The sequence below is a fragment of the Mustela lutreola genome, chromosome 14, assembly GCF_030435805.1.
Source record: "Mustela lutreola isolate mMusLut2 chromosome 14, mMusLut2.pri, whole genome shotgun sequence".
NCBI classification, from domain to species: Eukaryota; Metazoa; Chordata; class Mammalia; order Carnivora; family Mustelidae; genus Mustela; species Mustela lutreola.
The window spans coordinates 32,496,081-32,521,238 of record NC_081303.1 but is presented as its reverse complement, the minus strand read 5'-3'; the positions used below and the strand labels follow the sequence as shown (position 1 = coordinate 32,521,238).

The 25,158-nt window shown below is 45.4% G+C and overlaps 1 protein-coding gene across 2 annotated transcripts in view; it reads left to right on the top strand.

Annotated features, from left to right (window-relative positions):
- The window catches only part of BRINP2 (BMP/retinoic acid inducible neural specific 2), a 107,597-nt gene that overhangs the window by 34,919 nt on the left and 47,520 nt on the right, over window positions 1-25,158 (top strand). For both annotated transcript variants that reach the window (XM_059146404.1, XM_059146403.1), the window contains exon 2: window positions 22,686-23,032. In XM_059146404.1, the coding sequence (XP_059002387.1) occupies window positions 22,764-23,032 (269 nt within the window). In that variant the 5' untranslated portion in view covers window positions 22,686-22,763. The remainder of the gene's footprint in view (window positions 1-22,685; window positions 23,033-25,158) is intronic.

Here is a 25,158-nt window from a genome sequence, read left to right as displayed (position 1 = left end):
TTGGGAATCAAATTGAGGAATAAGACACAGGTAAAGATGAGTTTCATTTTTGAAAGAGATAAGTAGAGAACATGACCTAGATCTGGAACTAAATCAGGCTTAGATGTACAAGCCCTCCCATTGCTCCTCCTGCAAGCCGACTGCCATGCCACGGAAGCAGGGCCCGCTGTGCTAAGTCTATTGGACGACAGAGAGCAGGCAGAATGCATATCTGCGGCACGCAGACAGCTGGCAAAAACAAAGAAGTCTAGAACTAATTGGGCCAGACCAGCTTTGTTCTTCTCTCAGATTCACAGTACAAAGAATTCTGGGCTCCTTCTCTTGGCGAAGTCTGTTCCCCATATGTGGTAGCCAGCCTTCAAAATGACTTTCAGTGAGTCTCAGTTCCTGGTGTCCGTACCCTTGTGTAGTCCCCTCCTCTAGAGCATCAGGTTTGGTCTACGTGAGCAATAAATATGGAAGAAATTGTGGTGTGTGATTTCTCTAGCTAAGTCATAAAGTCATGACCGCTTCTGCTTTGCTCACTTTTGGAGCACCCACTCTGAGGGAAGTCACTTCCATGTTGTAAGGATACTCAAGCCATCCTTTGGAGAGGTCCATGTGAGGGGAGTGGAGACCTCCTTCAGAGAGCCAGAACCCACCTGCCAGCCTTGAGAGTGAACCAGTTCAGACGACTTCTATCCCCAAACCTTTAGATTCCTGGAGCCCTAGCCAACATCATGACTACCACCTTGTAAGAGACCCATTGTTCTGACCCAGTCAGAACCACCCAAATTCCCCACCCACAGAAATTGTGTGAGAAAGTAAATGTTTTTTTTTCTTATTTTTGACCAGTAAGTTTTACTACACAGTAATATGCAATTAATAGGTAATTAATAATAGGTTAAAAAACAGATAGCTCTTGGTTTCTCTCTTCCCCATGGTCATCCAATAAACATCCTTGTAGTGGAATCTTTGCACACATCTTCAAAATAATTATCCAGATGTAGACTTGCTAGATCCAAGGAAATGCAGAATTCCAATGTTATATGCTCAAATCTTAAGTGTGTTCTTGTACACAGCATGACATTGGCCTTAAAGTGTGTGGCCACGCCATCACCTTTCTTGCCCCATTCCCACATTTGTCTGGAGATCTATGTCTGTTTTCGGCCCATAGACAGCTGAGCTGGAACAGGAGTAAGAACAGAACAATGATAGGAGTCCTCAAAGGTAGGAGGACGCATGATGTGTCCTAGGGGATGTGCTGACTTCTGGAGGATTGTCTTTGTGAACCTGTCAGAAAGGTACGTACTTACGGATGCTCAGCATAGCTCCATTGATAAATGAGACGATGCCCTGGCAGAAGTATTTGCTGCACTGGATGGAAACACACTGATATATGGAAATGCAAAGATTCCTAGAAAGAAGAAAAAGGCCACACGCGGAGCCCAGGAGAGTGATGAATGGAGAGGAGGGAGAGGCGGCAAGAATAACACAAAGAGCTCCAAAGCGGTAGACGATGCATATGGCACTGGAGTCAGAGGAAGCCAGACCGACCGGACCGCAGGAGAGGGCGAGTTCGGCTAACGATCCCACCCATGGCAAGCTGCTCCTGTTTATGGGCAGGAAGCTATCAAGTTCCAGCAGCTGCAGCAGCATGCTTTTCAAAGGCCTAATTTTAGAATGCTTCTGATAGTGCCCCAGGAGTTGCTAGATGTGAATTAAAAACTCCAGGTCCCTTCCTCCCCCCACCTTTTCTAAATAAAGGGTTATTGATTTACTAATGGCCTTTGTATCCTGCTGAAAACAACCCTATCAAAGGAAAAAGATGTTACCGAGACGCAGAGGGTTAACAGCTTAGAAAAACCAAGATCACAGGTGGGTAGGTAGACAGAAGACAGGCTTGGAGAAAACTCAGAGCCTAAGACAAAGGGAGGGTAGAAAGGAAGAATACAAAGAGACTTTGAAGGGGAAAAATGGGCTGCCAAAAATAAATGTCACCCTGGGATCTGGGTATGTGGGGGTGGGGCATATGGAAGTCCCTAACAAAGTCCTCGGATCTTTGTTAGAACCGTGGTCTTGGCGGAAGAGTGGGGCTCAATGAAGGGTCTCTGGGCTGGGTGGCAGAGACCTGCCTAGATTCTAATCCCAGGTCACCCTTAACTGGCCACATAAGCCTCAACCTTGTCATCCCACTCTGGACTCCAGTTCTTTCTCTGTGAAACAAGGGGCCTTTCCACACATCTAGCATTCCAGATGTTAGTTTGCTGAGGTGGTCGCCATCTTCCTGGGATGTTTCTCTATCACAATCATTACTATTTTTTCCTCATTGGTTCCTCTCCACAATGGGCAGGGCGGAGGGAAGAGACCCGTGCGGAATGGACAGAGGATGGTCTGAGTGAGGGCGTGGATCTGGATGCTGCTTTTGAAGGGGAGGCAGCAAAAGTACGAGAAGGCAGACAGATGGAAGCCACGGGAGAGAGAAGGGAGAGGGGAGAGTCTGGCCACGCTTGAAGGTGTGAAGCAGCCAGGACGATGAGGGAGAATTGGACAGAGGAGGGTGGAACCAAGTGGCTACAACCTGACTCTAGATCCAGACACCCTGCCCCAGCCGTAAAACACAGGCACCCCGACGAATGACTTCATTTCTTTAGCTCCTCATGTCCTCATCCGTACAGGTAAAATGACAGTCGGACATGATGCTATTTTTTTGTCCTGTGGATCTAGGGAAACTGTACATAAAACAGTGAGAATAGTCTGGAACCCAGTTACTACTCAATGGGTGTTAGCGATGGGTACTGGAAGGTCCCTCTCGTTTGGAGCTTGGACAGTTGCTGTGGGTTTTGGAGAAGTCAAGCTCAGTGATGTTCCTGGAACAGGGGGTGCGGCTATGGGTCGGTAGGTTCAAGAACAATGTTGAAAAGCATTTGGGGGGGAGGCGTGGAGTGGGATCGCTTTGTGTCTGTGAGTGAATCAAAAATGAAAATGGACGATAAGTATTTTAAGGAGGGCGCTTCACTATTCCCTCTGTGCCGGTTGCGGTGGCAGTTATGACCTGCTAACTGCTGCTCACCGCCCTTCAGAGAAAGAGCTCCCAGGCACCAAATCTATAAACCGTGTGCACTACTCCCCAGCCCCTCCTCCCCGATGCTCCCTGTGTGCCTCATGACCCCAAATGTTTTTAAGTCTGTCAGGCCACCTCAGGGGGAACTCTACCTGGGGGTGTGTCGATGGTACTCAGAGATGTCTCCCGTGGTCAGACAAGCTTACCTCCATTCCTCTTTGCTTGTTGGGTCTTTTCTTGGGTTTACTGTCTACCCCTTTGAGACTGTGCCGCATCGCCAAGAGGGTGACTGCACCGTCACCATGGAGGTTCAAAGAAAATGGAGGCCTCAGCAGGACCTTGGGGATGACTGCGCAGGAAGGCATGGGATTTGACTATGGAATGCCCGGCGTGTCTGTTGTTTGTTGGGACAGTCTGCACCATGGTAGGCAGTGACCCCTCTAGGGGATAGGAGTGTTCTAAGTGGGGATGAAAAAAACCAAAACGCAAGAACTGAGAGCATCTTTAATGGAAACTTTAGGGGACACAAAGCCCAGAAAACACCTGGGTAATTGCTCCCCAGGTCCTCCCTGCCAGCTGTGATGTCAGGAGGGCAGTTCCTGCCTTTGGGGCGCTCATTAGGGGAGAGAGTGAGGATGGATGGAGTGAGACAGGAAGCCCCATCCTGCTGAGTCCCCACTGCCAGTTCCAGGATCTGTCTGGGCCACCCCCCAGGCAGCATGGCCAAGGACTGAATAAGCACAAGGCTCTAGTGCTGGTAGAGTGTCAAGGATGGAGGGGCAGGGAGAGAGCTGAAGGAGCTACATTTGTGAATGAGTGTGATGAATTGTTTCTGTTTGTTTCCACTAAACCCCAGCTCCGCCTCACACAAGTGGAGCAACCAAGTGTGAGCAGCTGAGATGGTTGGAAATGGAAGGCTTGTCTGACCAGCTGTTCCGATTGGTGGCTGAAGCTCTCCAGCCAGAATGGCTGACTCGGGTCTTGCTCAGTCATATGGATGATGGGAAAAATAGAGACAGAACAGTACACCTCGTATCTTCGATGAGTTTTCAATTAGAAAAAGGGTGTTTTTTTTTTCATTATTTTTTACAAAAATAATGCATTGTTTTGTAGAAAACTTAGAAATGCATAAAATCATCACAAAGCAAAGAATATGTATCCATGATTAAAGCACTTGGCAGCAATTACCCATTTAAATGTACTTGCAACACTTTTCTCTCAGGAGAGCACAGCTTCGCAGATACTTTCTAATTCATTCTGCAGGGCAGGTGTGTGAGGTTTGCTTGGAAGAGAGCAGTGCATCTTTTTACGATTACTATGGAGACCTTAAATACATGGACATGTTCAGAATCATGAACTGATGATTATTATCATGATACTGGGGACTATCCACTGCTTTTGACCTCTAATAATAAAACTACACCAAACGATGAACATCTGTCTAATGCTTCTCAGTTGTAAAGAACTTTCCTTTGCGGCACCGTCCTGCTATGTATTTCCCCTATTTATTCACTGAAGTGCCAGTCCAGAGGCAGCCATGATTTGAAGGAGACGAACTTAGGAGTTACAGGTAGAAAACCAGGAGCCAGGAACTCTGGTCCCTTCACTTGTGTGGAACCATGATTCACTCCAATTCTTTATGCCCACAGCAACAGACTGAAAAGAGTGGATCCCTCCATATAAAGTCAGTATGCGTCTCTGTACCTGGGAAGGGTGTGAGCAAATTGCGTAGATGGGGATACAGAGGAGTGGGTGACGTGTGGATCCATCCAGCCCTGTGTGGTCCAATATGGTAGCTGTGAGCCACATGTGGCTATTGGGCACTTATTATGTGGCTGGTGCAACTAAGAAACCATGGTTTGAAATTTTATTTAATTTCAAGTAATTTTAATTTTCAAAATTTATACTCAGAGTAATAGAAAAAAATTTAAGTATGCTTGGAATAAGCTGGGTGTGTGATTTCCTTTTTCAACTGTAAATTATTTCAAATCTAAATAAAGAATCAAGTATTTCTGATGAAAAATTAGACATTGAAGTGTGCTCTAAGTGTAAATACACCCTAGATTTCAGAATCAGTGTGGGAAAAAAAAAGAAACAGAAAATATTTTGGTAATAATTTTCTTAAATTAAGTACCTGTTCAGATGACAAGGTTTTGTGTTTTTATTTTATTTTTTTAATTGAGGTATAGTTTCTGCACTAATATAAATAAGTTTCAGGTGTATGACATGGTGATTTGACAATTACACACGTTATGAACTGCTCACCATGAAAAGTATAGTTACTGTCACCATACAAAGTTACTTTAAATGACAGTATCTTGGATTCACTAGGTTGAAGAAAATATATTATTAAAACTAACTGCTCTGGGGTGCCTGGGTGGCTCAGTGTGTTAAGCCTCTGCCTTCAGCTCAGGTCATGATCCCAGGGTCCTGAGATTGAGCCCCGCATTGGGCTCTCTGCTCATCAGGGAGCCTGCTTCCTCCTCTGTCTCTGCCTGCCTCTCTGCCTACTTGTGATCTCTCTCTGTCAAATAAACAAATAAAATCTTTTAAAAAAATTAACTACTCTACTTTGTTTTATCTTTTTAATGTTGCTGATAATAATTTTACCATATCTGTGTTGTTTGCATTCTATTTTTATTGGACAATGCTGGATACAGCCACATGTAGCAAGTCTCGAGTTCTATCTTCTAAGATGTGAAGGATCAGGGTCCATTTGTCTTAGAACAAGGATCTGTCTCAATCTTCCGTATCCTTCCATAACTCCATAGACAAACATATTTTCAAATCATGGATTGGTAAATAGCAGGAGTCAGAGCTAAAAACAAAAAACAAAAAACAATGGTTTCAATGTTGGCTGCATGAACTGTGTAATCATGTATGAATTTCTTTTTTCTTTTTTCCTTTGTACAGGGAAATAATTTCAATCTCATAAAAAAGTCATACGGAGTACAAAGAACTCCCATATGCCCTTTATTCAGAGACCCCATTGAAGTTTCGCAACTGACCCAATAATGTCTTTTATAACAAAAGATCCAACCCAGGATTGTACATTGCTCATAATTGCCATGTCTCTTTCTTCAGTGCCCTTCAATCTGGAACAATTAGGTCCTCAGTCATTCTCTGACCTTTGTGACCTTAACATTTTTGAAGATTACTGGCTCGTTATTTTGTAGGATATCTCTCAATTTAGATTGTGTGATGTTTCCTCATGCTGAATTCAAGTAAAGTTTTTCTGCTGGAGTATGAGAGAAGTGATGTGATCGCCCATGATTTCTCTTTGTCTACATTCTGCTGATGTGAACTTGGATCACTAGGGTAAGAGGGGGGCTGTCAGGTTGTCCACTCCGAAGTTATATTTTTCTTTGTATAATTAATAAGTATTTCAAGGAAGATATTCTGAGACTGAAATATTTTTCTCTGATGAAGAATGGGGTATTTCACAGTTTAGTACTGATTTATGTTTCTTGCCTGAATGGATTATCCTGTGATAATTCCTAAATGATGATTTTCTAATTCCATCATTTTTCCCTACGTTTATTAGTTGGCATTCTATTCAAGATAAGGTTTCCCCCCACCCTGCAGTACAGGTGTATGGATGTGTAAATAATGTGGCCTCATAGGTTCTTATTTACTCAAAGGTATATAATCCATTACTACTAATATTTATTCTTTTTTTAAAATATTTTATTTATTTATTTGACAGACAGAGATCCCAAGTAGGCAGAGAGGCAGGAAGAGAGAGAGAGAGAGAGGAGGAAGCAGGCTCCCTGCAGAGCAGAGAACCCGATGTGGGGCTCGATCCTAGGACCCTGGGATCATGACCCAAGGCGAAGGCAGAGGCTTCAACCCACTGAGCCACCCAGGTGCCCCTATTAATACTTATTCTGATGTTCAGATTGTCCCAGAATTGAGGGAGGAAGGGAAGCTTTTCAAGTTGGCTCTGTGTCCTTTTGACATGTATCTATCCTTTTTTATATGTATGTGTGTATGTTTGTGTGTGTATTATATATATACATAAAATATATAATCTATCTATATAATCTATAATTAATATATATAATATAGATAGATCCAGTGGTTTGCTGGAGCTGGCTTACATTAGCTTGGAGAAGCCCGTTGCAAATTTTTCAGGAAATCTGTATCATTAACATCAAGTTGTTAGCTTGGAATCAAGCATGTTGCGAGTATTTACACCATGGAAGCTGGCAAATACTACAACCAGAACTTGTTCCTCCAGAGAGCTGGCTATTAAACATTTGCCAGGACACCAATGTTTCTGTCATAAAAAGGGGTTCCAAGTTCATGTTATATCTTAACTGCCACAGGCTGTGAACATCCATTTCTCCAAGGATCCCTGATTCCTTTTGGTGGAGAACAGGACTTAGAAACCAAGATCTTAAAATGAGGTGAGCCCTATTAGACATACTAGGGGTGGACAGAACTGGGAGAGATGGCTTGTTTGTGTGTGTGTCATACACAAGGGAATGTATTTGTGTGTGTGTGTATGTATGCATATATACACTTTAAATTTTTTAAGATTTTATTTATTGACAGACAGATCACAAGTAGGCAGAGAGGCAGGCAAAGAGAGAGGAGGAAGCAGGATCCCTGCTGAGCAGAGAGCCCGAGTAGGGGCTTGATCTTAGGACCCTTGAGATCATGACCTGAGCTGAAGTCAGAGGCTTAATCCACTGAGCCACCCAGGCACCGCATGCACTTTAATTTTAAATAAACTCTGTTTTTTGGGTTAATATTAGATTTATAGAAGAGTTAGAAAGAATACAGACTTACTGTGTATCCTTCACCCAGCTTCCCCTAATTTTAATATCTTGTAACAATGGTACATGTGTCAAAAATAAGAAATTAACATTGGTGCAACACTAGTAATTAAACTATGAAGTTTATTTAGATTACATCAGTTTTTCTACTAATATCCATTTTACTATTCCAGAATCCAATCCAGAATGTCATATTATATTTAGCCACACTCAACACTTTAATAGCTATCAAACATCTATCTCCTTATCTAGTCATCTGTCAACCTCTCCGTCTCTCTGTCGGTCCTTCCTTTTCTCTATTTCTATTTAGAAACATGAGTTCATACTTCTAATCTCAAGGCCACACCATAGGGTTTAATCTAGTGTTTGTTCATTCCATGTTTATAATTCCCCTCTTTGACCATGGGAAATTTAGCTCCTGTTATCCTTAATATATTTACTTATTGGCTAAATCGCCCTTTATGTAACCAATTTCCTGACTCCACTGGGCTGCTGTCGCACTCAGCCACCTACCTTACATGGATTCAATCCTTCCTAGTTCACAGGCCTGCCCATTGGTTTTTTGACTGAATTGGGAGGAAGGAAGGAAGGAAAGAGAGAAAGAAGGAAGGTGGGAAGGAAAGAAGAAAAGGAGGCAGGGAGGAAGGAAGTTAGCTGTACAGGTTTCTAAATCTCTTAGAATCTCGTTTCCCTTATAGTAATCACTCCCAGAATAGTATTACCTACTTTATTGATAGTAAAGTGCTTAGCACACTGCCCGGTTGGAAATAAACAATCAGTACATAGGACCTGTAACTGTTTTTTTTTTTTAAATTTTATTTATTTATTTGACAGAGAGAGATCACAAGTAGACAGAGAGGGAGGCAGAGAGAGAGAGGAGGAAGCAGGCTCCCTGCTGAGCAGAGAGCCGACACGGGACTCGATCCCAGGACCCTGAGATCATGACCCGCGCCGAAGGCAGCGGCTTAACCCACTGAGCCACCCAGGCGCCCCCTGTAACTGTTCTTGTTGTCCTTGTTGTCAAGGACCAATTAAGCCTGAAACAAGAGGCCTAGAAAAAGGGTTTGTGAGGATGAGTAATTTTGGTCTTCGCTGCCGTAACATAGGTTGGCAAACTAGATATGCATGAAAATCTTTCCTAAAAAGTTGGTCTCGATTATTCAGAGGTACTTCATGAGTCTGGGATCATTAGAATTTGTTGGCATAAGTCGGAGCTTCTCAACCTCAGCACTTCTGACATTTGGGGTCAGGGAATAATTGTTTTGGGGAATGATCCTGTGCATATAGGCTGCTTAACATCTACCTGAGCTGACGCACTAGAGAAGGCACCACTCTTCAAGTTGTTACAACCAAATAGTCCTCTAGAAATTAAGACGGTCCCATGGGTGCAAACACACAGACACACACACACACACACACACACACACGCTCTAGAGACCCACCAGAACAAATGGTTGGCTCAGTTATAACTGCATTTTCTGTTACCATGTTTGAGAGATGGAATATTTGATTCAATTTAAAAATTTTAAGGAGTTCCTCTATACTATTTTTCTAAAGATTTGGACTGAAAATCAATGATACAATTCAAAATTAGGCTGAAAATCATCTTAGCTTTGAATCAGAAGCTGCAGAATCAAGCCTCAGCTGTCACTGAGTTGAGGACATCTGCAAATCCTGGTCAGCACAGAATCTGCCTAATGTGGCTTTGGCTAATAAGTCTGGCTGTAAGATAATTATTTCAAGGATTTGCACTCACCTTTCTTTCAAAGAAATCCGAGCATTACCTTCTAGCTTTTCCTTCTACCATCCGCTTCATGTATTTTACATTCTAGCTGAGTGTTCTTTGTCCAATAAACATTAGTTGGATGAATGAGTAGCTATTTGTTAGCTTTCCTAAAAGGAAGGAAGTGGGAAAACTTACAACCACATCGTACAGAGGGTTTAATTTGTCAAAAATAGTTTAGGTAGTCAGTGGCAGTGTGAGCCAGAATGAAGATGGAATTAAGATTTTTAGAGAATCACTCCCGTTCTTCCCTGGGATGCTCCGAAACCTTTTGCACGAGGACCCAGACAGTGTCCAAGCCGCTGCAGGCTACCTAAGTCTACAGCTCTGCTTTGTAGAAGAGAAAGAACTTGGCATTAAAGGATTAGAGAAGAACCCAAATAAACAAATAAATTGAATTGGCAACAATGTGGCAACTGCATAAATTCAGAAGGATCAACACAAGGAAAACCTTCATTCTTCTGGACAGCACTGTCCAACTGAAGTTGCCCTGAATCCAAAGCATCTTTCATTGTGCGCCACCTCCTTGGGGCGGGGGGTCCTGGCAATCTGGGCAGCGTGGGCTCTGCCTCACACCCAGGGGTGCATGGCAACAAGCCTTCTCAGCTGAAGACTGAATGAGCACTCAAAACCTGCTTCAGGTGCTGATTTCAGTGTGAGAACACCAGCTCCCGCCATCACTCGTTTAAGAGGATACGAATCCACAAGCAACCAGTAGAAATCAGTGTAAGGGAAGGGAAGTCTTTTGGCTCAAGAACAGAAGGGGGGACTGGCAATGATGGGTAGGCTTGCTTTCCATCAGATCTTTCCATGCCAACTCCAACCATACTTTTAGAAATGGTTTCTCGAAGCCAGCAATCCCAATGTCTTACCAGATTTCTTAGTGGGTCGGGAACCTTAAGCTGACTCCTGCCTCAACTCCATACACACCACACCCAACACAGCCACCTTATTATCATGTCCCTTTGTCACCTCGTGCCACCCCCCCCAACCAACTGCCTGCCAGTAGCCCTCAAAAGCCTGTGTGGGGAAAACATCGCCTTCATCCCAAAGCAAACCAAAAAACTCACTTAGCAATGAGTTTCTTGGACTGCACTACAAAAAAGGGATAATGATTCTTTCTCAATGTACTTATTGACATTCATTGAGCAGCATATAGTTTATTTTAGCTGGAGTCTGTGATGTAGCATCTATATTTAATTCCACAAGCTGTCAGGCGACTCATATATTTACAAACACCATCCCGGAAACAATGTGTTTGCTGGTCACAGCTGCCTCTGTAACATCTCAGGAGCTCGGTGCTGTTTGGCACAGCTCAGGGCATTATCATTTTACATTCTGCTCCGTGCCAAGGCCCAAAGAGGGCAGAGATTGGGTTAAAAGTTCAGATTCAGTGACAGGCCTGGCGGAAAGCCAAGAGCAAGAGTAGCATTGAGCGCTGAGGGTCAGAACGGACTGCTGCTTGTCAGTCCCCGCTCCTTTGGAACGCCTCCCCGGTGGTGAGTACTTTCTATGTCATTGGCTTAGGTTTATTTTGGCTTCCCAGGCCTGAAAGAAACAGTTAAACTGTCCTGTGTGTATACAGAGCCTGGCTCTGCTGGGAAGTGGGCTGGGACTTAAACCATGGAAGTGAGGCTGGTGGGAAGGAGGCAGAGACAGAGAAGGTTTCCTCCCTGGGGGATGGAACCAGCTGTCTGCTAGGAGTTGGAGTGAATGACTCAGTAGCTGGACCCCGAAATGACGGCTGGGCCTACCCAGAGGCTGGCACCCATGGCCATGATCTTGGTAGCAGGAGGGCTAACCCTTGGCCAGCACACATAAAGAGGAACACAAAAAGAGCTTGGGGGGGCAGTTCAGAATTAAGCAAAAGGGTAGGCAATTCTTGGAGGTCTATCCCTTACAACAGCAAGTAGGGGAGCCGAGGGCTGGGGGTGCAGGAGTTGGAAGGGCACGAGCCCCTAACCTGAGATGCATATGCTAAGATTGGGCAGAAGGGAGGAGATGGGGAACTTGAGCACAGCCCGGTTGGTTCGGGGGTCTGAGGGAAAAGCAGGGTAACTCAGGGGTAGGCAGGAAACCAGCAACCGCGGGTTGTTCACCTGGGCCCATGTTGGGGGAGCATATCTGACCTTACGATTTTTAAGACCATAGAGATGAAATAGAACAGCCTTCTCATAAGGCCATGCTGACTGGTCATCTAAACAAGAGCTAGTGATCTTTTCCCAGAACAGAAGGCTTAAATGTCTTTATCCAAGGCGGGAGAATGATTTCTGATGTGTCCTACTTGTAAACTCTAGGATTTTAGGCTTTTCATCAATCTATAGCAATTTCTTAAATGCGAGTGACCTAGAAGCACCTAGGATAACTGCAGCTACCTTGTCACAGTAAAGTCTGTGGATTTTAGGTTTTAGGTCATTTTGACAATACTGAGGAATTTCTTGGAAGAACATCGTTGACTTCTCCATTCTTGAGTTTTCCTCTGTGTAAAATGGGCATAATAACAACATCAACTTCATCAGGTTTTATGAGAATTAAGTGAGTCAATGAATGGAAAGTTTGTAGACCAGTGTTTGGCATGTAGTAACTGATGCCCTCACAGTAATTGGCGATGATGAGGATGAAGGTAGCTCTGGAACTACTTCTGACTCTTGCAAATGTCAATTTAATCACTGACTTCTGTGGAATAGACAGAATGATCTCTAGGTTTGGTGTTGGGAGACCAGGCTCATGTCCTGATTTGCCCCAAATCAACAATGTGACTGAATAATTCATTGCACCTCTGTGGTCCTAGATTTTCTCATAGGTTGTCCATTGTGAAAGGGATTCCATCACTGGCTTGCCCTGGAGAGTTGTATCAAAATTTCCTTGAGGGATCTGCAAAACATTTCAAAGTATACAAATATACCCCTACCTAGTACATCAGTTATTTCCTTCTCTGTCTCTATACCTCCCTCTGACTCCTGCCAACACACATACTCTGTACACACTCCAGGCTGTGGAGAACCACTGGATAACTTCTGGGATCTCACCCTGTCCCCCCAGTTTCATGACATGACGAAGTGGAAATTAATCAGGGACCAAAAGACTATAGGAAGGCAAAGTTAACGATGCAGAGCCTCGCTTTGGGAAGTTTCTTAGAGAAAATGATCTAGAAGATATGACAGAAACAGACTCATGAGAGGAAAGGAAGGCAGAGAGGAAAACAGTGGTGAATCCCACCGCCAGATAATAAAGGGCCAGAAATAGGCTAAAGGACCAGCCATCTCCGCTGTCATTAACTACCAAGGGCCTGGGGAGGAGGACCAGTGAAGCCACTCAGAGTGAGCTGTAGAGAGCCCCCAAAGCATAACGAGGACACATTTTTTTTTGTTTTTTTGGTTTTTTTTTAGATTTTATTTATTTATTTATTTGACAGACAGAGATCACAAGTAGGCAGAGAGGCAGGCAGAGAGAGAGAGAGAGAGAGAGAGGAGGAAGCAGGCTCCCTGCAGAGCAGAGAGCCTGATGTGGGGCTCGATCTCAGGACCCTGGGATCATGACCTGAGAGGAAGGCAGAGGCTTTACCCACTGAGCCACCCAGGTGCCCCAAGGACACATTTTTTTTTTTAGCAGAGACTTTACCTTCTCCGGCTTCAGGGTTCTTATCTATAAACAACATCAAACAAACAAAAACAAAAACCCACATTGATGAGGGGACACCTGTGGACTCTTCTTGGCTCTTATAATCTATCTAGAAGAACTGGAAGGCAGAACAGTGAACACACACACAGCACTTACCATGGGCCACATACTTTTTAGAGGCTTTGCAAATATTAACTCATTTAATCCCTATAACCCTATGAGGAATCACTGTTATTACTATCATTTATATATATATATAATATATATGAGACATATAAAGGAGGATATAAAGTAGATACATATATATCGAGAGAGAGGTATATAAGGGAGATATATAAATATATATATATAAAATACATACATACGTACATATGTATATACATATGCGTGTGTATATATATATATATCTCATACATACATACATACAGCAGATGAGGAAGCGGAGGGAGACTTGGAGCCAGCCCGAGGAGCTGGGCATCTGACCTGGCTTGTAGCCCCCCTATTACAGGGTGGCAGTTGGGGGTCTCGGTGCTGGGCAGAGGGGGTCTCAGTGTGGGGCTGGGGAGGGCAGATTTGTGTTCCACACCACAGGAGCTGCTGCTGTTTCATGAAGGAGTATGATGGAAGTGGTTTTGAGGAAGGTTAATCTGCATGGAGATCAGGATTTAAAGGCTTTGCCATGTGCCCTTTTCCCTTAGAGGTTCTGTTTGCTCAGCAGTGCCTTCTTTCCCTCTCCTGGAGACCCCCGTGACCCCAAGGTAAGCTCTGGGGCCGAGGGGCCTCCCTGGTCTGCACGTGTTGACCTGACTTTTATCATGTGAGATCGTGAGCAAACCTGACCGTTAGCTTGTCTCTCCAAGGAAAGTGCCAAGGACATTTGGCCAGCAAGTAGGAAGCCTCTGCGACGGACAGAGGAGTCTGGCCTTGATAAGTGAAGAGCAGAAACCCATAAATTTGAAGCCCTGAGGGGATGGAGCCCATAAGGTCTGATGTCACTAAAGCGTGTGTATGCATGTGTATGTGTACACATGTGTGTATGCATGTATTCGTGAGTATGTGTGTATATGTGTGTGCACACATATATATGCATGTATATGCATGCATGTGTGTACACGTGTGTGTGCATGTGTATGTGTGTGGGCGTGCGCCCCTGTGTGTATATTATTCTTTTAAACTCATTGCAGGACCCCCAAATCCTATGTTTTGTTCCTCCTTCGTGAGGCCAAGTGCTGGGTCTGTTCTTGAGACTAACTGCCATCACCTAGTACATTCCTTGTGTGTCAGAATCGCTTAATCACTGACCGACAGACAGAAGTGGGTGAGGAGGCGGCCAGCTGAGTTAGAGGTCTTGGAGTCGGGATGTCTGAGATTGCCTTCTGCTTCCCCGCAGTGACCTCCGGCAAGGCCCTTCCCCTCTTCTAACCTCTCCACTTCGAGGGCTCAGAGGAATGTAAGAACATTTAGAAAACAGCCATGATAATTAGCTCTTACCTCTGCACAAATAAGCATTAATCTTGCTCGCCTGATTTTATGCAGGGAGGCTCTCCATCTGCCTCACCTATTTTAAGTCATTTCCTGACCAGCAGTCAGAAAATGCAGCAAACTTAGCTCGCCCGGGCCAGGCTCGTGCTGGGGGTGAACCTGAAGCCTGGAGAGGACATGGCGGTTGGGGGTAGGGGAGACATCTGCATGGGCTCACCTGGGGAATGGTGGCCATGACTGCTCTCAGAAGTGCAACCAGGAGCGTAGGATTGGGGTAAAAATGCCATGGTTGGTCTCTGTGGAGGCTTGCAGATCATTTCAACACGAGGGGAGAACGCGAGTCACTGATGGGAGCTGACAGCCCGCACGTCCACCTTCCCTTCAGGAATCCCAAGCCTACAACATCCTGTCATTCCTCCCTTTCTAGTCAAAGGGGAGGTTTCACACTAAGATGCTGTGGAGAGCAAGGACAAATAACACTTTCTGTGAGCTTTTACCACAGACCCCCTCCAAGTTACTCAAGAAAACATCTCCTCATAGAGTTGGCCAATTAACCACTCAAATGGCTTGAAAACTTATTTAATGTCACTGCCTAATCATTTTATTAAATGTCACTGCTCCAGTGGGCAAGAATTTTGGCTTTTCTACCTCACTTCCCATGTTTCACTCCCTTTCTGAAGCAGAGTTTCCTCCCAAGAAGTCTAGAGTTTTGATGCCTTTCCCCTCATGGGTGTACCCCTGCTACTTGCATAGAATTAGGGAATGTCAGCCTTGGGCAGGACCCAGGGATCATTTCACCTCTTAAATCATTTCACTGATGACCAAAAGGAGGCTCCCAGAGGGAAGTGACTTGCTCCCAAGGGCAACTGACTTATAAGTGGCAAAGTCCACAGAGTTTTACAGCTGCACATCCCACACGGGAGGCAGTGAGGTGTAACTGCTACAGGGTCTAGACTAGGTGGACCTGGGTCTGCCACTGAAATGCGAAATTGACTTCTGCAGTTTGCCCACCCACTCCTGGCCTCAGTAGGTTCATCTGCCAAAATGGGAATATAAAATCTGGAAGGTGAAGTTCAAGTGTAAGTTTGTCATCTTGTGCTTCAGGAGCAGTAACCACCATGCCTATATTAAGCGATTTATGCTGGCAATTTTTTGTTTTGTTTATTTTTTCAGCATTCCAAAATTCATTGTTTATGCACCACACCCAGTGCTCCATGCAATCTGTGCCCTCCTTAATACTGGGTGTGCCACCAGGCTCACCCAACCCCCACCCTGTCTTCTCTAAAACCCTCAGTATTTCCCAGAGTCCACAGTCTCTCATGTTTCATTTCCTCCTCTGATTTCCCCCAATTTACTTTTCCTTTCCTTCTCCTATTGTCCTCCATGTTTTCCCTTGTGCTCCATAAGTTAAGTGAAACCAAATGATAATTGACTTTCTCTGCTTATTTCACTCGGCATAATCTCTTCCAGTCCCATCCATGTTGATACGAAAGTTGGGTATTCATCTTTTCTGATGGCTGAGGAATATTCCATTGTATACTTGGACCACATCTTTTTTATCCATTTGTCTGTTGAAGGACATCTTGGCTCTTTCCACAGTGTGGCTATTGTAGACATTGCTGCTATGAACATTGGGGTACATATGGCCCTTCTTTTCACTGCATCTGTATCTTTGGGGTAAATACCCAGGAGTGCAATTGCAGGGGCAAAGGGTAGCTCTATTTTTAATTTTTTGAGGAATCTCCATACTGTTTTCCAAAGTGGCTGTACCAACTTGCATCCCCACCAACAGTGTAAGAGGGTTCCCCTTTCTCCACATCCTCTCCGACACTTATTTCCTGTCTTGTTAATTCTGGCCATTCTAACTGGTGTAAGATGGTATCTCAATGTGGTTTTGATTTGAATTTTCCTGATGGCTAATGATGATGAACATTTTTTTATGTGTCTGTTAGCCATTTGTATGTCTTCTTTGGAGAAGTGTCTGTTCACGTCTTCTGCCCATTTTTTACATGATTATCTGTTTTGTATGTCTTGAGTTTGAGGAGTTCTTTATAGATCTTGGATATCAGCCCTTTGTCTGTAGTGTCATTTGCGAATATCTTCTCCCATTCTGTGGGTTGCCTCTTTGTTTTGTTGACTGTTTCCTTTGTCGTGCAGAAGCTTTTGATCTTGATAAAGTCCCAAAAGTTCATTTTTGCTTTCGTTTCATTTGCCTTTGGAGACATGTCTTAAAAGAAGTTGCTGTGGCCAATATTGAAGAGGTTAACTGCGTATGTTTTCCTCTAGGATTCTGATGGATTCCTGTCTCACACTGAGGCCGTACGGTGTAAGAGAATGGTCAAGTTTCATTCTTCTATACATAGCTGTCCAATTTTCCCAGCACCATTTATTGAAATGACTTTTTTCCACTGGATATTTTTTCCTGCTTTGTTAAAGATTATTTGACCATAGAGTTGAGGGTCCATATCTGGGCTCTCTACTCTGTTCTATTAGTTTATGTGTCTGTTTTTGTGCCAGTACCATGCTGTCTTGGTGATCACAGCTTTGTAATAAAGCTTGAAATCAGGCAATGTGATGACCCCAATATGCTGGCATTTTTAAAAAGATTTTATTTATTTATTTGACAGAGAGAGACACACACAGAGAGAGAGGGAACATGAGCAGGGGAAATGGGAGGGGGAGAAGCAGGCTTCCTGCGGAGCAGGGAGCCCAAAGTGGAACTCAATCCCCGACCCTGGGGTCATGACCTGAGCTGAAGGTAGATGCTGAATGACTGAGCCATCCAGGTGCCCCTATGCTGCATTTTTTTAATGACATGAACAATTTTGTTACTTATAATATTGATTTCCCATCTATTTCTCCATCTCTTCTGGCTTCTAACAGTAGCTTAGCTTGGCTATACCCTCAACTCCTCCAGTAGGTGATTCTCCTCTAGAATGATTTTCAAAGAGGAGACTCTCTTTCTGTCTCACTCACCAAAATTTAGTGCATGAGCAGCAGATGTCCCAAATCGTAACTGCTCTACGTATTGACACACCCAGCGTAAATGGAGACGGAGACCACCGGGAGGATGCAGCACAGTCCCAATGGGTCCTCATCTTGGTGACAGTGTCAGACTGGTGAAGCTCTGGGGCTCATAACCTCTCCTATTTTGAAGGCTGCCATGACTACTTCTCCTGTGACTTAGTCTGCACTTCATTTTCTCTATTGGCAAAACCGTAATCCATTTCTTTCATGGCTCAACGAGCTTATTTTACTTGTGCCTTTGGTCCAGAGCTAATTTATTATTGGTGTAGGTGTAAAACTCTGTCTTAAGTATGGTGTAAGTGAAATGGAAGTATTTGGCTTTCACAAGTAAATTTATAATTTTTTTTTCCTCAGGGAACTAGCTCAGCCCTGACATTAAGACCCTCACATGTAGGGGCGCCTGGGTGGCTCAGCGGGTTAAAGCCTCTGCCTTCGGCTCAGCTCATGATCCCAGGGTCCTGGGATAGAGCCCCGCATCGGGCTCTCTGCTCAGCAGGGAGCCTGCTTCTCCCTCTCTCTCTGCCTGCCTTTCCGCCTACTGATGATCTCTGTCCATCAAATAAATAAATTTTTAAAAATCTTAAAAAAACAAAAAGACCTTCACATGTAAATGGAGGTTTATTCACATAGCTGGCTTTAGGGTAATCTGGTCCTTGCAAGCATCATGGGGAAACTGTTAATTGTTTTAACCCACTGAGTATTAGCCACACCACCAGAAGCCATGAGAATTTCGATAGTTAAAATTTGCTGGATATTTGTTGTTATCAAATTCCTTGTGATATTATTTGTGGAGCATAAACAGGAAATGGCCCAAAGCTGTTCCCCTCAAAGAGCCTAATTTTCACACAACTGTCAATGCAGCAATTATGGTGTCTGGATTTTTTTTTTTTTTTTTAAGGTAAAGGAATAGCTTCTAGAGATTTTTTTTTTTAAGTTTTGAAACTAGTTTTAAACTTCTCTTTCTTAAAGAGAGATTTTTTTAGTCAAAACGTTTTCAGATCCTGAAGAAAAGCAATGAAGCGGAAACCATATGATTCCAAGGCCAAGTGTATCAGAGGAGCAGTCGGCACGGAATTCAGGCATTCTTGCTGTACTCAGCAGACTTGGCCCGGCAATCAAAACCATTTGATTGTCAAGCTGATACTCCTATAAGCAGGCAGGTTCCAGCACATTGTGAGCTTTGAAAAAGCATAATTACAAACACAGAATGACAAGAAGCACACATTGACTTAACAGATCTCATTTCTTTCCAAGAGCACACAGCTTTTCACACCTGTCCTTGGAAAACTCTTGATTGGTAGGGGAGGCGACAACCCCCCTTTCACCCCCTGAGTGATAGCACAGGGCACAAGAGGTTCTGGGGCTGGGCCAAGGCCATGTGCTGTCACTGGCTCACCGTGATCCTTCTATAAAATGCACGGGGTTAGTTCATCACACACCTTGGAGGAATGACTGTGAGTGAGGTCCGAGTTATAAAAACAAACCTCTCACCTATGACCTTGCAGGTTCTGTCATCCTGATGGGGTGGGAGGGGGAGGTGAGCAGCCTCACTGTGCTCGGGAACGGCCATGCTAGCTTTTTCACACCTGGGGAACAACAGCTGGTGTTCCTCGGGGAGCGCAGAAACCCCTCACCAGACCAGGCCATGCGCAGAATGGGACAGGAGGACCGCCATCTTTTATGTTGTCTGTATCATTTTCCTATTGCTGTGGAATGAATTACCACAAACTTGGTGGGATCAAACAATACAAATTTACGGTCTCGTGGTACTGGGAAGGGGTTAATTGGGTCCTCTAATGTTTTGACTAAAAATCTGTCTTTAAGAAAGAGAAGTTTTAAACTGGTTTAAGGTCTCACCAGACTGAAATCCAGGTGTCAGCCAGGGAGGTGGTTTTTACCTGGGGCTCAAAGTTCTCTTCCAGGCTCATGTGGCTGTTGGCAGAATTTGTTTTCTTGTCCTAGTATGAGTAGTTTCCATTTTCTTACTAGCTGTTGACAGAGAGTTGTTCTCAGTTCCTACAGGCTACCTGCATTCCTTTGCTTTATGACCCCAGAAGGCTGTTCACAGCATGACTGTTTGCCTTCTTCCAGGTCAGCGGGAGCTCATCTCTCCAACACCTCCCTTTCTTTTAAAGGGTCTCATTCTCCTGATTAGGTCAGGCCCACCAAAGATACTATCCCCTTTTAAATGACTCAAAGTTAACCGATTAGTAATCTGATCATGGGAGTAGTTTCCCACCATATTCATAGGTCCTGCCCACACTCAAAGGGAGGTGATTATGCAGGGTGTGCACAGAAGGGTATGGGAAACTTGGGGGCTGTTTTTAAATCTTACCTTCCACAGTGTTTTTCCCCCATCAGTGCATTTCCACTTTGCTGTGTTTGCTGCCTTGGCCTGCGGTGTCAAGTAGCCCCAGTCTCCAACATGAACCTTCTTCCTTTCCCTCCATCAATATGCTTTTAAAAACAGAACAATATTCTCTAAGAGGAATGAATCACCAACAGAGTTTCAGATAATGCAATGAGCCTTCGCTTTTATATTATCAAGGCTTAGCATAGTAGTGTCTGGTTCTTAGGAGTTCCCAATTTATGTTTCTCAAGAAATGAATGTGTGAATGATTAAATGAGAAATATTTTGGGCATCCTCTTCAGATTACAGCCTATAAAAGAAATTCCTACCCACCCTGTGCAAGACTGACTCCTTTTAGTTTATATCACGTTCCCCCTGATTTAAAAGTAATACATTGCTTGTTATAAAACACTTGGGGATTTTTCTTCCTTCTATGATTTTGTTTTTTATATTTAACTTTTTAATCCATCTGGAACTAATTTCCCAATATGATGTTTAAAATATTCCATCCCCTACCCAATTAGTATGAAATGTTTTTATATATCTGTGTATATTCTAAGTTCTTGTTTATAATAAGCTCTATTTTGAGCTATCTGTTCTACACCATTGATCTGTCTGTCCAATTTGTGTGCCAGCAGCACCTGTTTTAATGATCAGAATTTTATAATACATTCTCAGACCCAGTAGGGCAGGTGTGACCTGATTATTCTTCTTCTGGGCATCTCTCTTGACCAGCTCATAAAACAAGGGTCTGTCTTGCTGCTGCCCCAGATCCTTAGGAAGCTCAGCTTTCTTTGGCCAAGACCTGGTTACAGAGGCAGATCTAGGTTCGTACTGCACTCCTGCGTCTTCCGAGCTCAGCTCCACTGAATCCCAGTGAGAAGGAAACTGATAACAATCCTGCTTTCTTAAAAATTTACTGTGAGAATTAACTGGGGCAGCGTCTCAGAATCACCCAGCACATGGTAGGTGGTCAGTCCCTCCTGGCTGGAGTGGAGGTGTGACTCTGAAGGTGTAGATGCTCATGCTTGTGTTCCTTCATCTTTATGAGCAGGGACCACAACTCTTTTGAAAGCACAAATACTGAGGCTGGGGTCTCTCGCCTCTGGCCAGCCTCTAGTTAAGAGTATCCAGCATTAATGTGGACCCTCCTCTGGGCAGCTTCTTCAGGATTCACACTGGCCCAAGGGAAGTTTGTTGGACTTCAGCCATTACAGAGTACACTGGGGGCACTGGGGTGGGGTGTGAATCAAATATTGAAGCCCACTTGGCCTGCCCTTATGGGACCCTGGAAAGTGCCAGAGAATTAACATACTCTGCTTCATCCCCAGGGAGCCTCTCTTTGGTGTAAAGTGCCAGAGAATGAACACACTCTGCTTCATCCCCAGGGAGCATATCTTTGGTGTTGGCGGCCAGAGAAAGTCCTCAAATTGCAGGCCCTGGGGTTGGAAGTCATTCTAGCACATTCCAGCACTGAAGTGGTGTTGGGGAGGAGAGCTAGGCGAGACTCTGACAGCATGTGCTGTTAAAGATCAAAGGAATGGATGCAACCTAAGGACCCCCACAGTCTGAGTCAGTCCCCTGCTCCTGTCCAGAGATTTATAAAGACGATTTGTTATTCTTAGGCAGAGGGCACGCACTGGAAAACAAAGCCCTGTGAGGAGTCACAAGGCAGCCAAGAGTTTTGAAGGCCAGAATCTGCTTTCTTGGCACCTTCCCTTCTACTCAGAGAAGACGGGGCATATACTCTCTCACTCCTTCAAAAGGGTCTCTAAAGGCCTGCTGTGTGCTGTCGGGAGCTAGGCTAGAAGGAGACAGACCCAGCCCTGCCTTCAGGGAGCACTCATGCGGCTGTGGAGAGAAGGAACACAGGTGTCAGGTATACACAGATCTGCTCTCTGCTGCTGCCGCTGGGCGATCTGGCTTCCCGGTCTGACTCCATTCCTCCATGGCCTTCTGTTAAAGAAGGGATCCGCTCTTGGAAACTGGAAGGAGTCTTGGATATTATGTAGTCAAGCCTCTTTGTTCTTTATCAGAGAAAAGTGAACCCAGAGAAGGGAGGGGATTAGCTCCAGTTTACACAGCTTCATCGCCGCGATGGGACCCCACTATTTCTCTGTCTCACAATCTGAGAAGTGGGGTCACTGTTCACCTTCCCTCCAGCTTCTAGAGGCCGCTCGCACTCGGCGGGGCTATTACTGACACATAGTGCACATTCTGAGAGAGGAAGACGAAAGCGGCAGATGGTGTTAAGTCAACATGGGGCACACAGAAGCTATGTGCTGTAAAGGTTGGTCAGAGGACCACAGTTCCAAATTCTGGTTTCTTCCCTTAAAAGGCCCCTGAACTTCGGCCACCTTCCTTCTCTCCCCTCAACCTCATCTTCCCATCTGCAAAATGGTGACCGTGGCGTGTCCTCGAGGATCGTTTGCAGAATGCAAGAAAATCTGCATCAGGCCCAGGGCCCAGAACGCAGAGGTGGTGGTGGCGCCCAGGCTTTCTAGAAGGGGCTCTGCCCCGTGCCGTCTGACGCGCGGGGGCCCCAGGGCTCAGGAAGGCCAGGGTGCTCCCCTGACGTCTCGTGTTGACCTTTTCCAGTTCCAGGAGCCCAGGAGGAGCGGCACCGAGCGGGAGAGCGTGGCGAGAGAATGAAGAAGCCAACCGGCCGGGAGAAGCATGAGGTGGCAGTGCAGCACTCGGTTTAAAGGGCTCGGGCCGGCGGCGGCCCCATGGGCAACCCTGCTGGCGCTGGGCCTCCCGGGCTGGGTGCTGGCGGTCTCGGCCACGGCCGCCGCGGCGCTCCCCGAGCAGCATGCCTCCCCCGCCGGCCAGCCGCCCCTGGACTGGCTGCTCAGCGACCGCGGCCCGTTCCACCGCGCGCAGGAGTACGCGGACTTCGTGGAGCGCTTCCGGCAGGGCTTCACCACCAGGTACAGGATCTACAGGTGAGTGCGGCCGGTTTTGCGGAGGGCGGGGGGAGGGGGGTCGGGGGGGGGGGGTCGCTCGCAACCGGGGCTCGCGGGCTGAGCCCACTCCCGCGCCCCCAGACTGAACTATGAGAGCGGGCCGCGGGCCGGGGAGAACCAGCCTCCCAGGTTGGTTTTTATAAAAAGAAAGAAGAAAACACACACAAGCTGGAAAACCTGCTGATGCCTCCTGGGGAACATAGCAAAAGGGTTTCTATTTATAGGTTGTGCTGCTTATAAATTGAGGACAAATCAGGCGGCATGGAGTCAGCGTGGGGCCCGTGCTGCCGCAGGAGGTCAGAGTCAAATGCCTGGGCCGGGTTTTAACTAATGGGTTAGATACTTTTATGAGTTGTAATTACCTAGACATGCAAATGAAGGAAGGGCAGCTCCCAGCTCCTGCCTGGGAGGTCTGGGGAGACCTGCAGGGTCCCGGGGCAAGCCTGCCTTGACCCTCCGCCCCAGCACAGCCTCAGCTGGCCTTGCCCGTGGAAGAGGACTGGCTCTTCTTGGCCCTGTAGACCTATCCTTGGGAGCATCAGGGCTGAAAGACATGAGACGGGCCAGGTCCATGTGATGAGGGAGAAACCAGGCACGTATTCCTGGCTGCTGGACCAGCACTTCAAAAGGAGGTTTCTAGAAATCCTCACCTTGTGTGACCCAAAGAGCCTCAGAGCTCCCAGAGTGCATCTCTGCATAAAACCTTCCCTTGCACCCCTCTGCCCACTTGTCCTGCTGTCACGGCTCTCGTCCTCTTCACCTTGCCGGTGGTCGTCAGACAACCCTGGGAGTGTGGCTGAAATTTTTTCCTTTTATCAAAGGCATTGATTTTCCAATTACAAATGAGTTTCTAATGCAACAAAAAGAGAGAAAACACACATCAAAAAAAGCACAAAAAAGAAATAAAACCAGAAAAATCATTTGTTCCTTTGGCAACTTCAGGCTGCTATTGTTAACCTTTGGCACAGGCATTTTTAGTCCGATGAACATACTGAAGTTTGGACCCCTCTTGCTTTACATGCCTTATGTACACCAGCTCCTTTAATCCTTAGAACAGCCCTATGCTGGAAGAACAATTATTACCCGCTTTTTACATATGAGTTCAATGAGGTCCAGAGAAGTTAAGGAATTTGCAGAGGGGCACATGGCTTGTGAAGACTGGAGCCAGGATTAGCTTCCAAGTCGTCAGACTCCAGGGTCTGGGTTCTTAAAATATATTTAGAGACAAATTTTTTGTTGTTTCTGAGAGTTTTTTTAAACTTCTGCAATAACCGTGCAGTCTGTTGAGGGTAGTGTAGTGTCTCAGAAATAAGGTTTTAGGCTTTTCATCACTGGAAGACTCCTCAGTGGTAGGAGCAGTCATTTACAGAGGCAGTTCTCCTGGTACCTGATTCCGACACACAGAGGCTGACAGAGGGACAAGGTCAGATGCCTGTGGGGCCGGTAAAGTCCTGCTCTCAGGAGCAACCCACCCAGCTCTCCTGTCAGACCATTTCTCTTCCACCATGCTTGGATCTGGTTTGGTCTTGGAAGAGCTTGCCATGCACACTCTGCTTCAGGGGCTGTGGTTCTTGCCATCTTCCAAAGACTACAGAAGAAATTCGTTAGAGCCCCTGAGGCAGGATGCCTCCATCTCTGGTTGGGTGAGGCCGAGCTAACACCTGCTCCAGGGAAGCTGAAGGAGCAGAAGAGGTTGACTCGACTTCCAGTAAATGCATAAGAAACTGGACATGTGCGCCCCCCTCCCCCAATTTCCTATAAGGTCATTCAGAATGATGCTTCCCTTTATTAAAGAATGTGTCTTCTTTAAGAGAGAAAATCTACCCTAGAATATATTTAAGCAGCAAATCCCTCTAGTCCAGGAAAACAAGATTTAATTTACCTTTGACTTTTCGGTTCATCCCAATTTTTAGAAGCACTGTTATCGCCAAATATATGTATGTATCTATTTTAAGTATATTGGAACTGAAATGTCAGGTCGGGGATCCCAACACCACCATCCACTTTGAAGGGCTATTGGAACCAGAGGGAATAAACCATCACATTTCCTCTCCCTCAGTAGATTTTTCTTCTCATGGCATCCCAGCCCCAACCCGGCAGCCCCT